Raw genomic sequence first — 15339 nt, forward strand, 5'->3', positions numbered from 1 at the left:
TGGACATGCTTCCCTTTACCCAGGGTCTAAAAAAAAACTGGATATGTGGAGGGTAAGGATGAGATGGGGGTAAGGGGCTGGGATAATCTTTTACGGGATTTTATGGGATTTTTAGGGATAAGGTACAATGGAGGCCAAGAGCATCATAGATTGAGTTAGAACTCAAACCTCTTATGTGCACTTTAGAAATAGACTTTAGGGGTCAACACAAACCTGATGAGAGACACACACCCATGCACAGGTGAAACACATACTCACAAACTCAACCTGCAATTATGCACCTCTGCAGTACATTTAATCTGACACAGTCCCTGTCTTCCTTGAGGTCACAGCTCAGAGGTGCATAGTGGCCTCAGGAAAAGAGTCCCAACCCTGAGGGACCCCAGAACATTTTCATGGTGGTCCAGTCCACCAACCTTAGACCTGGGGTGGCCCAAATGCCATCCCAGCCCCAGATGTCTTCTAGCACAAGAAACCCCAGGAGAAGAAGAGATAGATGGCTGGACACTGGTCAGTCAGATGGTCCCAGACAGACGTTGGAGGAGTCCTGCTGTCATTATGGAGAAAGGAAACAGACACAATTTCTTCACTCTGTGACGGGGCACTACTGACTCTAGCAGGGAGGAGACCAGGGAACAGGGCAGACACCTGCCTCTCAGGCTGCCCCAAAACTTCTCTTGCTTGGCTTTACAAATAGCTATGAGCCATCCTGTGAGAGATAAACAGCAGGTGATGCGGGGGAGGGGGTTGTATTGCTCTCAGGGGAGGGTTTAATAGGCTAGACATAAATCCTAACTTGTGCTATTCTTTATAAAATGATTTTAAAGGCCAGGGGCATGTGTGGTGGGGGCCGGGAGGGGGGAGGGTCTTAAATCAGACCACCGACCAGCTGCTCTCTCCTGTCTCATTCCTGTGTGGAGACCCAGGTTTTCAGCCCAGCAACCCATGAGCATCAAAAGGATCGCAGCCCCCACTCTGAGCAGCCCCCAGGGAGGCTTGGGAGTTGCTCCTCAGAAACCCCCACAGGAGTCTCAAACTAAGCTCCACAGCAGATGTTCTGGATGGAGAACTTTCTCCACAAAATGATACCCATGGGGGGCATTTAGATTGAAAGGCCGCATCTGGGAGAGGAAGGTGCTTGTCCCTGAGCTCCCCAGAGGGCAGTCAGCATGTCCACCAGAGACCCTTTCGGAGCTGCTGGCTGCCTCCACTTCCTGACCCCTCCTAGACCCCAAAGTCTCCGTCTGCGCTCCCTCCCCTTCTCCATCCTGTAGTGGCGCTTGCTGCAGCCCTCCCTGGTTGCTTTATTTATTTATTTTGCACCAACAGGGTTGCTGCAGACTCATTCTCGCCTGGTTTAAAAAGAGAGAGAGGAAAAAAAAAAAAAGGAGAAATGCTTTCTGGCTCTTTTCTCTACCTCGGTCTTGGCAGCAGCGGCCACAGCAGCAACAGCAGCCCCAGCGGGCAGGCGGGCGGGAGGGCGGCCGGGCAGCGGGCAGTGAGGGAAGTGAGGCCCAGCGGCCCGGGGAGCAGCTTGAATGGGACGGCCCCCAGCCCTGGACAGAGGCAGTGTCCAACTTGATGCCGCCCTCCAGCTTCTCCGGTAAGTGCCCCCACCTCCTGTCCCAAAGCTGCAGCTGTCCTTCTCTACAATATTCTCATAGACAAGGCCAGACCAGCGTCCCTTTCAGGCTAGAGGGTTTGCGCTCCTCCTGCCCCTCCCTCCTGCACCACCCCACCCCACCCCACCCCAACCAGCCATTGATCCTGGCCCCACCGGACTTTGATGGGAAAACTAAAATGTCCCAGACACCTCTATGGGGAAGGACTCTAAAGAGACCTCCCTCCGTCTCCCCAGGGCTTCCTCTACCTCTGGGAAGGGTTTCTCCACAATCAGTATGGAAATTCCAGAAATCTTTCCCCTAAGAGCCCCCTCCCCACGCAAGTCCCCATGTCTCCAGTCAGGTCTGCTTTAAAGGTTCATATGTGTCTCTGGATTGCCACATAGAGACAAGAAGAAGAAAGCTTCCTACTCCTTGAAGGGTTGATGCCCGAGACCCCACCCCATCTAAAGAAAGAAGTGGTTCTGACACCCATTTCTTCCGGCAAAGTGGCTGGAAGCCAGTCTTGTAGCCATGGAGACTGGCGAGGGAAGTTTGGGATTAAATTAGCCACGTTATAAATAAAGAAAAGGGGTTGTCCCTAGATCCCCCAGCCCCTAGGCCAGCAGGCTTTGGGGACTAAGAAGAAACTGACAGAAGGGGGAGGGAGGGAAGCTGGGTTACATGCTTCAGTGCACTTTTGCTGAGTGCAGAGCACAAAGGAGGAGCAGTAGCTGCAGCAGTAGTGATAAAGAGCTAGCTGTCGAGTGGACTTCCCAGAACAGGCGTAGGGACGAGGGAGACTGGGACACGTCTGTCCCTGGAGAACTCTCAGCATGCCAGAGATACCTGCCAGGTCGGTCTAGGGACAAGAGGAGCCTGGTCAGCTGCCTTTGCCTGCCCCGCACCATTCTCTCTCCTCCCAAGCCTCAGGATGGTGTCCTACATCCCTCTGCTCTCCGGGCCTCTTTGCTCTCTGGTTTCCTGCTACTACAGCGGGAGAGGTGCCAGAACAACTCTTCTAGAGGAGGGGTGCAGATCCTCACTCCAATCAGGATCCAGGGATGTGATCCCCCCTCCCCGACCCCGCAATGGGAAGAAGTCACACCACCTCGTAAAGTTCCACGTGGGAGAAAATGGGGTGTGTGACAGAAAGCTGACCCTTCAGGGCACAGACAGCCTGAAGCCCCAAAGGCCATCTGGATCTGCAGCTAGAAAGAAACCCAGGCATCCTGCCTCCCAGGGAGCATCACTTACCTCTTGGTCCCAACACCTCCCCTCCATGGTTCAATGCCCTGCTGACATTTAACACGGTGAGGTGAGAGTGAGTTCACCACCTATGGGGCCCCTTCTCCTCTGTCACCTCGACCAGTCCCCAGTGGCCATGATACCTGCCATTATCCTGATTCTGCCCAGGCCCTTGGTTCCCAGAAACCCACTTGCAGTCTACATGCTTTGCACACAGCCTGTGCCCAGAGATCAGCTGTGCCAGCCAAGGGCTCCCTTGCTCCCCACCCACACCATCTGGCCAGGTGCTGTCTCTCCTCCTTGTCTATGCCTCCCTGGCTCACAGTCTGTCTCTTGTGTATTGTTTGGGGACAAGAGATCTCCCTCAGATTCCCACGTTGGACTAAATCAAAACACTATCGAGGAGGGATGTAACAGGAGCCTGAACCTGAGGACCAAGCAACAACACTCAAAACCCAGGCATCCCTTGGGTCCCTCACACACCACAGTGTCATCTATAGGGGCTGCGCGTAGGGTTCTCATGAGGGACTCGGGTGCCCCCCGGTAGCCTGTGCCATGGCTAACGTGTTGCTTGGCTGTCAGCCACACAGGCATTCAGGGAGATTGGGTCTTGCTAATTCAGGGCCCCAGGCCCTGGGCCAGGCTCCAGAAGGGCAGAGGGGCAGTAGGCGGAGTCCAGGGGCACAGAGCTGAGCATACTTCCCAGCCCTGGAGGACTTCGTCAAGGTGAGGACCGCGCTCCCATCAGAATCCAAGCATGTGATTCCCCCTGAGCTATGGACAGATAGACAAAGCTATGGATAGATAACATGGGAGAACAGGGTGGGCAGAGAGTGGAGGGCAGAGCTTGGGGAGGACAAGTGTCAGGGAGAAGGGACCTGCAGTATTCCTGGATCTCACAGATATAGGAAAATGGGAAGACTCAACGTTACTTTCCTGCTTCCTGTCCATTCACGTACAACTTTCCCGGCTGAAGTCAGGCTTCACTCACGTTCCATGAGCCAGGAGGCACTCGGCCTGTTACCCAGGGCTGGGAGGGAGAGCAAAGCAGAGATTCCCCAGAGAGGAGACCCAGGAGCCCCCCAAGGAGGCAGTCCCCCAGAACTGTTCCTGGGTCTGCCCTACTTGCTGGTGATGCTGACACAGGTAGCTCAATCTCCCTCTCCTCTACGGAGGCCCAGGAGGTCCAGGGTCACCATCGTCTGAAGTCACTTTCCAAACAGGACCATGTCATCATCTATTCCAGGACTGAAGAGGGGAAGGCTATGGGTCCAGCTCCAAAGCAAGCCTGGCCCCCATGGCCCCCTCTCCTGTTCCTGCTCCTCCTGTCTGGAGGCAGTTGTGGTGGGTGCCCTGCCGTGTGTGACTGTGCCTCCCAGCCCCGGGCAGTGCTCTGCCCCCTTCGGCGACTGGAGGCTGTGCCTGGGGGACTCCCGGCGGACACTGAGCTCCTGGACCTGAGTGGAAATCGCCTGTGGGGGCTTCAGCGTGGAATGCTCTCCCGCCTGGGCCTGCTCCAGGAACTGGACCTCAGCTACAACCAGCTGTCCACCCTTGAGCCTGGGGCCTTCTATGGCCTCCAAAGCCTCCTGACCCTGAGGCTGCAGGGCAACCGGCTGCGAATCATGGGGCCTGGGGTCTTTTCAGGCCTGTCTGCCCTCACGCTGCTCGACCTCCGCCTCAACCACATTGTCCTCTTCCTTGACGGAGCCTTTGGGGAGCTGGGCAGCCTCCGGCAGCTGGAGGTGGGGGACAACCACCTGGTGTTCGTGGCTCCAGGGGCGTTGGCAGGGCTGGCCCAGCTGAGCACCCTCACCCTGGAACGCTGCAACCTCAGCACAGTGCCCGGCCTGGCCCTGGCCCGCCTCCCAGCACTAGTGGCCCTGAGGCTTCGAGAACTGGATATTGGGAGGCTGCCAGCTGGGGCACTACGGGGGCTGGGGCAGCTAAAGGAGCTGGAGATCCACTCCTGGCCATCTCTGGGGGCTCTGGAGCCTGGGAGCCTGGCTGGGCTCAATCTTAGCAACCTGGCCATCACCCGCTGCAATCTGAGCGCAGTACCCTGCCAAGCGCTCCGCCACCTGAGCTTCCTCAGGGTCCTGGATCTGTCTCAGAACCCCATCTCAGCCATCCCCGCCCGAAGCCTCAGTCCCCTGGTGCGGCTGCAGGAGCTCCGGCTGGCAGGAGCGTGCCTCACCTCCATCGCTGCCCATGCCTTCCAAGGCCTGACTGCTTTCCACCTCCTGGACGTGGCAGATAATGCCCTTCAGACGCTGGAGGAAACGGCCTTCCCTTCCCCAGACCAACTAGTCACCCTGCGGCTGTCGGGTAACCCCCTGGCATGTGACTGCCGCCTCCTCTGGCTGCTCCGGCTGCGCAGGCGCCTGGACTTCGGCGTGGCACCCCCTGCCTGTGCCAGCCCCCGGCACATGCAGGGCAAGAGCCTGAGGGAGTTCTCAGACATCCTGCCTCCAGGGCACTTCACTTGCCAACCAGCCCTGATCCGAAAGTCTGGGCCGCGATGGGTCATCGCAGAGGAGGGGGGGCAGGCTGTTTTCTCCTGCTCTGGAGACGGAGACCCAGCGCCCACGGTCTCTTGGAGGAGGCCTCAGGGCCCTTGGCTGGGAAGGGCTGGGCGAGTGAGGGTCCTGGAGGATGGGACGCTGGAGATCCGCTCGGTGCAGCTGCAGGACAGAGGGGCCTATGTCTGCGTGGTCAGCAATGTTGCCGGGAATGACTCCCTGAGGACCTGGCTCGAAGTACTCCAAGTTGAACCACCAAATGGCACTCTCTCTGACCCTAACATCACCATGCCAGGGATCCCAAGGCCCTTCTTCCTGGATAGCAGAGGCGTAGCTATGGTGCTAGCAGTTGGCTTCCTCCCCTTCCTCACCTCGGTGACCCTCTGCTTTGGCCTCATTGCCCTCTGGAGCAAGGGCAAAGGCCGGGTCAAACATCACATGACCTTTGACTTTGTGGCACCTCGGCCCTCAGGGGATAAGAACTCCGGGGGTAACCGGGTCACCGCCAAGCTCTTCTGACCTTTACTTCCACATCGGAGCTCCAGCCAAGACAGCTTCGGATACCAAAAGGGAAGAAAACCAAGGTTGCTTGAACCAGAACCTAGGCCCACCCCCGCCTGCATTGTGCCAACAGCTAATGACGCCTCTCAAGAAGGTCTGCCTCACCCCTCCTTTTGCAGTTTGAGGATGGGAGCAGAAGCTGTAGACCTGTAGTCAGTCTAGCCCTCCCCGCACCCCCCTCCACCAAGCAGGAAACATCCCCAAGGCTCCAGTCTACTCGTTCACACACACTGACGACACCCTTTAACAACCAGTACCAATTGCCAACCACAGCTACGAGATTATTGCAGAGGTGAGGCTGAGAAGCGCCGCTTGCTTCTCAACCATGCAGTCTACCTCTCTTTTCTGGTCTGTATCCTCCCCAGGAGCAAGGAACTAGGGCCAAGGATCTCAGGCTCAGAAGATGTGAGTGTACAATGCAGGGGGGCGGGGGGGGGGGGGCAGACTGCACACTGGCTGTGTCTGCATGAGGCCTCCAGCACCTGCCCCATCTGTCACATCATTAAACTTGCTGCCAAAAGGCCATGACAGCAGCAGTCTAAACTAATGTGATATCCGGAGTTTTCTTTACTTCACTCTTTCTCCCCTCTCATTTTTATCAAATCTCTCCCTTCCTACCCTTTCTGCCTGCCCACTGAGCATGTACCCCAGCAGCCTCCCCGACATATAAGCTTAACACCAAAGGAGGCCCAGAGATGTTCTGGAGAAACTCTCAGTCTGTTTCCATTTCGGCCCTTTCCCTGTACTCTGGAGTTAGAGAAGGAGGGATCCTCCACCTTCCAAGGGATCCCTCTGAAGAAATTCCAGCCTGGGGTACCTGGCTCCTTCCCTCCTTTCCAGTTCTTGTTGGGATCCCCCAATCACAGACCCCTAGTACCCTAGGGGGAAAGTACAAAGGGAACTCCTAGAAAATGCCTAGCAAAAGCACAGATCTGCAGTTGTCCCAGCAGGCAGACTGAGAACCTGGCAGGACCAGGCTTGGAGGAACCAGCCAGGAAGGGCACTGCACACTGTAGGGAGAGCGGAGGGAAGGGGCCGCAGCAGGATCTGGCTGCCTAGTTAATTTCCACTGCCCTTTTGCAGGGGCCTCTTGTTCCCTGTTCAGTGCAGCCCAGGTGGGAAGCTGTCTCTGGATGGAGGCTACTGTCTAACGGAGACCCCAGATGCAGAGGCAGGCTGAGAGGAGACGCTGACTGCTCTGAGCATGCTTCAAATAGGTGGCAAAGCCAAGCCAGGGAAAAGGAGAGATTCAAGAGGCAGCAGCTTCAGCATCTCAGACAGGGAGGAGTGAAGGGACAGGAGGGGCAGGGAGGAAGGACTGAGAAGTGGGGAGTCACGAGGCCCTGGAGAGCCTCTCTCTGCAGCAGCATCTGCTCAGTGTCCTTAGCTCCCCTCCACCCTCGAGGGCCCCCACCCACCCCTCAGGATGCAAGCATCATCAGCTTCCTGCTGATTCCTGCTGCTCTTGTCCTTGCTCCGAGGAGACTCTACTCATTAGAAGATTCCCAGCTCAAACTATCCCCACAGGGGAGAGGAGCAGACGCCATCCAGGAGGCAGCCAGACTTGACCAGCAGGCAAGCTCTTCAGTGGGGCCCTGGTGGGCCTCTGGGGGTGGGTCAGAGATGAGAACAGGAGGTTGGGAGAGGGAGGCTGGAGAATCCAACAATCTAGAGAAAAGCGTATCCCTGAGCCTCCAACCCTGCCCCTGCCACGCACTCACAATTCTCTTAGCATCCTGACAACCTCCCCTCTCCAGTTTATAAGGCACCGGAAAGATTCCACCACGCTTCCCCCCAGCCCCCACACAGCCCTTTCTCTCCTCTCCAAAACCTTCCATCCACGGCTTACTAGGTTGGGACTTGGGGGTCAAGTACTAGAGGTTCTCACTCTCATTGCCCACCCTGCAATGCAGAAGACAGCAGAAACAGCAATATTGTGCAGAGAAATCTCAGGGAAGCCCCCAGAGACAGTGGGGCACAGGTGACGCAGGGAGCAGGGGCCACAGCTGCCGAGTCCCAAAGTCTCCCGAGCAGCTCTGCCCAGAAATCGAACGTGAGGCACCCATGTCATCTCAAATTTTCTAGTATCACGTTTAAAAAGCAAAAAAACCCAGATACAATGAACTTTGATACTATATTTTATTTAACCCAAGGTACCCAAACTATTATCATTTCAGCATGTTATCAATATGAAAATTACTATTGAAATATTTTACATTATTTTTTCATATTAGGTCTCTAAAATCCAGTGTATATTTTACATTTATAGCACATCTCACTGAATTTTCACCAGAAAGATCTGATCTGTTCTTAGGTTTCATAAAATTCATTGTTGAAAAAGTAGGTTCACACAAGTTGTTCCAAACATGTTAAAAAGTTTTCCACCAAATCAAGTATCAGTTTTAACATTTCAATTAACTTAACTGAAATAAACTTAAAATTCCACTCCTCAGGGACACCAGCCATCTTTCAAGTGCTCAAAAGCCACACGTGGCCAGTACCAATCTCCTGGACAGCACAGCTGCAGACACACCACCTCTGGGCATGACAGGGCCTTCTCAGCAGAGGTGGGCGTGGCATCCCTTGAGAGGCACATTCCTGGGGCAGGGCGGGGCCCCGGACGCCAGTGGACTTACCCCCAATTACCACCCCTTGTTTCCTTAACACGGTTTTTCCTAAAGCCTTTTGATGTGACAGGTTACTGTGATGGGCACTTCCACAGCTTGTCTAATCATCAGCAAGCCAGGTCCCTATCTGACCTGCTGGGGAAGGCTGCCCTTAGCCAAGTGCGACTGTACAGGCTGGGTGTGTGTGTGTGTGTGTGTGTGTGTACCAGTATGTAAATGCAACCAGAGACATGTGCTAGTGGTGTGTGTTCACATTCAGGGATGTTACAGGTCACATTGTGGGGAAATCCCCAGGGCGGTGCAGGAGTGGAGAGAGAAGACACTTATCCAGAGCCTATGCTGTGTCGGTGGCTTTGTATTTGTTTTCTTATTTAATCCTTCCATGAACTCTGTAACACAGGACACTTTAACTGATGCCACTGAAGGTCAAATAGATTCACTTGCTTGAGGACACACAGCTAGTTAGTGAGGGAGCTGCTTTTGAACTCGGGGCTGTCAGACTCAAAATCCAAATGCCTGGGGCACCTGGGTGGCTCAGTGGGTTAAGCATCCGACTGCAGCTCAGGTCATGATCTTGCTGCTCATGCGTTCGAGCTCGCGTCGGGCTGTGTTTCATATTCTGTCTCCATGTCTCTGCCCTTCCCCTGCTCACATTGTCTCTCAAATATAAAATAAAACATTAAAAAATCAAATTAAATTAAAAGCCCAAATGCCTTCCACCACCTGTGCTGTCCTAGTCACTGCCTACTCTTTCAGCCCGTCTGCAGGGCCTCTCAGCCATGGGGCCCTGACCCAGGTGCTCTTCCACCTGCCACTCTGAGCCAGCCCCTTAGGGGGACGAAGCCAGTTGCTGGTGGTGCCCCACCTTCAGGACCCCTGAGGCACCTGACTCAGGAAGCTGAGGGTTGTTTGGCTGGTGGCTACCCTTTCTTCTCAGTGCCCTCTGCTGCCTCTGCCCCAGGGACTGGCCAGAAAGGGGCAGCAATTCCCGGGATCAGATGGGCCAAATTGAAATCCTGGCTGCCAGAAACAGAGCCTCTCACGATTTGGGGGCTTCACATTTCTAGGTCCTTTTCTGGGTTCTAATCTCAGCAAGCTCTTAGGGTATAGGAAGCTGCTCAGGAATCTAGTACAGCAGGACAGTCTACAGGCCTTGTCCGCTCTGGAAGAGTGTGCCCACCCCTCCCTGACAGAACCTTCCTGAGGTCACCCCACCCTGCCCTCTCCACCCCCTCTCTTCCATTTCAGAGACAGTCTCACCTCAGCTAAGAGAAGCTTGGACCCCAAGATACTCTGGCAGCATTTGGGCACTCCCCACCATTTTGGTCCCTGATATATTCTTTTTTTTTTTTTAATGTTTATTGATTTTTGAGAGAGTATGAGCAGGGGAGGGGCAGAGACAGAGAGGGAGACACAGGATCTGAAGCAGGCTCCAGGCTCTGAGCTGTCAGCACAGAGCCTGACACGGGGCTTGAACCCACGAACCGTGAGATCATGACCTGAGCCGAAGTCGGACACTTAACTGACTGAGCCACCCAGGAGCCCCGGTCCCTGATATATTCTAATTTCTCTATTTCCTTTGCTGTGCTGGATCCCTGATTCAAGGATGAAAGCCTTGCGAGCATTTTTGAGTCACAGACCCCTCTGCAAATGCCTGGTGTGAGCTATGAACAAAAATGTGCATGGATTGTTCTCAGTCACCCTGAAGCCACTGCAGCCTGGATGGAAAGCAGGTGAAGAAGGTCTACTGTGAGAAGCATCGGGTGGGGAGGGGAGGCTGAGCACCGGCCTGTCCATACTCTCCGGGTCCATCACACACAAGGAGAAAAGGCTGGCAAGGACTATAGCACAAAGCACACACTAGCATGGGTCATAGCAGGTCCCTAGGGCCTCCAGCTTCTCCCCTCCCCTGCTCTCCTCCTAGAGCCAGCTTCCATCTCTCAGGAGGAGGCAGAAGACTTCGGGGTAGGGGCACTTTTGCTTAAAGAAGTGAGTGTGGTGGTGATTCAGGATGGAGAGCACTTGAGACCAGGGATCCTGAGTCCTTCTTCTCCAAACTACTCTAAGGGGAAATAAGTAGGAAGACTAGAGCTGAGTGGTGGAGGCCAGAGAAGCAGCGCTTTCTTATGACGCCCACCAAAATCCATCAGTCAGAGTTAAAGAGCAAGGCCAGGGTAATTGCTGATACTAAGGCCCACCCTCTGGGTTGCTGCTTTCTGATGCAGAACCTTGAGTCATGGGGAAGAAGGGGTAACTCTTACAACAGGCAAAGGGAGATATGAGTGCTGTTTTCCAAAAACCCAAGTGGCTCAATGTTGTTTGACTGGACTGTTTGCCTGCTGTCCAGGAAGGGAACTCTGGGAGCAGCAAAGGCTCTGGAACCAGCCTACTGCCTTTGAGAACCCCTCACTGCCTGGCCCTCTAGCTGAAGTCTGCTCTTCTGCTTGGCTTATTGAATGGAAACACCTGTTCACTGAATGCTCTGGAAAACACAGACCTTTAACTGGTATCACCTACTCCCACACCCTGTTCAGAACACCCTTCAAGGAAAGAGGACTCTTCAGAACTGGAGATGAGAACACAGAAATTGCAATTTACCCAATCCCATCCTCATAACCCAATCTTTCAATCCTGACTTGGACTCTTGGGGGATGCGTGAGATGACAGATCCCAGATAGGATTGGAATCATCCCTTCTACTCCCCAACCTCCCTGCCCAGCCAGTTAGAAGTCAACCCTCCTTCAAAATGTTTCTGGGAAAAGTGATTACACCTGGCTCTTTGCTGCTCTGATTAAGAAATTCCTTGGGGCGCCTGGGTGGCTCAGTCGGTTAAGCGTCCGACTTCAGCTCAGGTCACGATCTCACGGTCCGTGAGTTCGAGCCCTGCGTCGGGCTCTGGGCTGATGGCCCGGAGCCTGGAGTCTGCTTCCGATTCTGTGTCTCCCTCTCTCTGCTCCTCCCCCGTTCATGCTCTGTCTCTCTCTGTCTCAAAAATAAACAAACGTTAAAAAAAAAATAAAAATAAAAGAAATTCCTCCTGTGGTTTGTTAATTTGTAATCCTTCTTGGACTTTCACTTCATTACTTTTTGCCCACCAAGTCCTATTGGAGCTAAAAGATAATGGTTTCATAAAGCAGGCCTACACTTTTTATTGTAATAATGGGTCTGAACTACTCGTTTACCTTTTTAAAAGTAAAAATGGATATTGCAATCAAGGCACTCAAATACTTAGGAATAATTTTAACAAGAAATAAAGTCTATAAGACAAAAACGTTAATATGCTACTGATGGGACACCAATGGCTTAAATGTGTATATAGTAAGAAGAATCTGTATCATAAATACAATTCTCCTTTGGGTAATCTAACAATATGAGGCTCCAATCAAAATTAAATTAACAGCACAATCAAAAAGTAAATTGTGGTATATTTCCACAATATACTATGTAGTAATGAGAACGAATGGACTAAAACCACACACAACAAGGACACCTGGGTGGCTCAGTTGGTTAAGCATCCCACTGCGGCTCAGGTCACAATCCCGAGGTTCACAAGTTCGAGCCTCACATTGGGCTCTGTACTCTCTCTCTTTCAAAAATAAATAAAACATGAAAAAAATTGTTTTAAACTACACACAACAATATGGCTGAATCTCACAAAAATAATGTCAAACAAAAAAAGCCAGACCCCAAGAAAGTACATACCGTGTGATTCTCTTTATATAAAAAAACAAAAACAGGCAAAACTAGTTTGTGCCATTAGAAGTCAGAAGAGTGGTTTACCCTTGAGGGGAGTATGACTACCCCCTTGTGTAGAGTGGTTTTGGGTACAGTGGTAATGTTCTGTTTCTTGACCTGGGTGTTGGTTACATTTCTGAAAATTCATCAAGATGTATTCTTTTCATCTGTGCACTTTTCTGTTTGTATATTGTACATTAGTTTTTTTATTTTTTTTAATGTTTATTTATTTTTGAGAGAGAGAGATTGAGACGGAGAGAGAATGAGCGGGGGAGGGGCAGAGACAGAGGGAGACACAGAATCAGAAGCAGGCTCCAGGTTCTGGGCTCGAACTCCCCCACCTGAGCCATCATGGCCTGAGCCAAAATTGGACGCTTAACTGACTAAGCCACCCAGATGCCCCATGTACATCACTTTTTAAAGTTGTGTTGAAAAAACACATAAAGTACATTAATTTTTTAAAACAGTATGGAATTACAATGTGAATAGACAGATCAATGGAACATGAAAAGTCCAGAAACAGGTCTGAATACAATTCAGGCAATTGGGTCTTATAAAGGTAGCATTCAAAAATAATGGAGGAAATATGGGTTTATTCAATAAGTAGGAATGGATAAAACAAAGTTGTTGGATCTCTATCTCACACTTTTACACCAAAATAAATTCCAGGAGAATATTTACATATACAAAAAGACACTATTAAAGTATTTTTAAAAACACACACACATAGGAGAATTTCTGGGGCACCTGGGTGGTTCAGTCAGTTAAGCCTAGGATTCTTGGTTTTGGCTCAGGTCATGATCTCATGGTTGCCAGATTAAGCCCCATATTGGGAGCCTGTTTTAAGATTCTCCCTCTCCCTCTGCCTCCTCCAACCCCGCCCCGCAAATGTACACATGTGCTCTCAAAAAAAAAAAAAAAAAAAAAGTGAAATAAAAACTGAAAAAATAAAAAACATAGAATTTCTTAATAATCTTAGTGGGAGATTTTTCTAAATATCATAGGAAACCCAGAAGTTATTTTTTAAATGGTGACAAATTTGGGGTGCCTGGGTGGCTCAGTGGGTTAAGCCCCCCACTTTGGCTCAGGTCATGATCTCGTGGTTCCTGATGTTCGAGCCCCGAATCAGGCTCTGTTTCAGATTCTGTGTTTCCCTCTCTCTCTGCCCCTCCCTTCCTTTCTCTCTCTCTCAAAAATAAACATTTAAAAAATTATATAAAAAATAAAATGGTGACAAATTCAAATACATAAAAAATAAAAAAGATTTGCACAACAAAACTACCACCATAAGCAAAAGTAAAAAGACATAGGACAAACTGAGAAAAGGGAAAACCATTTTTAACTTATATACCAACAAGGAGCAAATATTAAGACAAAATAACCAATACAAATATGAACAAAGTATATGAACAATTTACCAACAAAATACAACAGCCACTTAAAACATTAAAAGATGTTCAACCTGACTTAAAAGAAATGGAAATTAAAATTACAATGAAATAACATTTACACTACGAGACTGTCAAAAATCAGAAAGTATACGTTATCAAACAGGTCCCTTGCATACACTGCTGATGGGAGAGAGAATTTAAAGCTTCTGTGGAAGGCAGTTTGGCAATACATACTATACTTACCAATTTTTTTTTTTCAAACATTGCCGATGGAACGAAAATGAGAAGAGTCTTTGCAAGGGAGGGATTTTGCAAAATTATATCTATCCAATTAAAAAACAATGCACACATTTCTTTGACCTAGTATTTGCAGTCCTAAGCATTTATTATACAGATATACAAGAGCCAAATGACATATATTTGGCATCAACATGTGAAAGGATTGACTAAACATATGTTAATACATCCCTTAGGCTTACCGTGAAACATACTATGAAGCAAATACATGTGCTACTATGGTAAGCTATCTAGGCTACATAAAAGGAAATTGCAAAAACAGTATGGACAGTAAGTTATCGACTGAGTAATAAATATATATAAATACATAAAATATGTATATATTTACTATAGAATATCTCGTGAAAATTTTACAAGAATCTGGTAAAACTGGTTGCCTCTTGAGGGAAAGGAGACGGTATTCACTGTAATCACCCGTTATGCTTACGAATTTTGTAGAATGTGTATTACTTATTCAAAATACACATTTAAAAAATTAATACAAAACGAAAACCTGAGGCCCCAAGGCATAGATCGCTTTAGTTCACCAAAGAGACAATCTCGCGTTCATTAAACATTCAGAGTGCTTATCGTGTGCCCGGCACAGCAATAGAAGCTAAAGCAAAAGCCCTCCGCGCGTTACCAGGAGCGCCCAACCCAGCGTCCCAGGGTGAGCCCGGGTGCGGAGCGGGGAGGGGTGGGGTGCAGGGTCCGGCTTGCGAGGCTTGCGCAGAGGCGGTAGTAGGGCCCAACCGTCCTTAACGGTTGAGGGCCCTGGACCGCGGCTGGAATGCCCGCTTCCAAAGAAAACTACGCCCCTCCCCCCCGAGAAATGACCCCCGGCTTGTGCGTTTGCGCTGATCCCCCGACCCGTTCCCCTCCATCCCTAGGGAAAGGGGAACCCCTGACGCCGGCACCACCCGCAGCTCCCTTACCACGGGGCGCTCGAACTCGGGTTCCTCTCCATCTCTCCTGCTGCCTTGTCCGTCCACATCGTCTCTTCACTCCTCCGCGTAGCTCCTTCCCCTCAACCTCTCCAACTCTACGCCGCCTGTTTTAGGTTTTCCCCCAAAAATGTTTCCCATACCACCTGAGTCACTGCCACAGTAGATATAGGACCAATCAAGGCAAAAGATCGCAGAGGAAACAAGTGGCAGAGCATCACCCATCATAAGGCTGCTTTCTCCATGGTCACTGGGCTGTGGAGTGACACTGGCTCTGCACAAAGGCACTAATTTTTTGCGAACGATGACACACATGAGTGATTCCACGCTCTCGCACTTCGGTCCCAGCTTCGGGAGCGCTGATTTTCTCCGAGGTTAGGGGAGGTGGAAGCTTCTTCGGTAATTGGCCTAGAGGGAGCCTGGAAGGATTCCTT

General features: G+C 51.0%; 1 protein-coding gene across 2 annotated transcripts; it reads left to right on the top strand.

Moving 5' to 3' along the window:
- The first annotated feature begins 82 nt into the window (after positions 1-82).
- On the top strand, positions 83-6367 carry LINGO4 (leucine rich repeat and Ig domain containing 4). 2 transcript variants are annotated; one of them, XM_053889442.1, is made up of 3 exons: positions 83-1603; positions 3440-3575; positions 4096-6367. In XM_053889442.1, exons 1-3 carry the CDS (start codon positions 1582-1584, stop codon positions 5888-5890), a joined length of 1953 nt encoding a protein of 650 aa, XP_053745417.1. In that variant the 5' UTR covers positions 83-1581; the 3' UTR covers positions 5891-6367. The 2 variants fall into 2 exon arrangements, with proteins under 2 accessions (XP_053745417.1, XP_019288477.1); XM_019432932.2 differs by lacking the exon at positions 3440-3575.
- The last annotated feature ends 8972 nt before the right edge of the window (positions 6368-15339 follow it).

This window comes from Panthera pardus, unplaced genomic scaffold (genome assembly GCF_024362965.1).
Source record: "Panthera pardus isolate Hobbes unplaced genomic scaffold, ASM2436296v1 HiC_scaffold_11, whole genome shotgun sequence".
Lineage (NCBI taxonomy): Eukaryota > Metazoa > Chordata > Mammalia > Carnivora > Felidae > Panthera > Panthera pardus.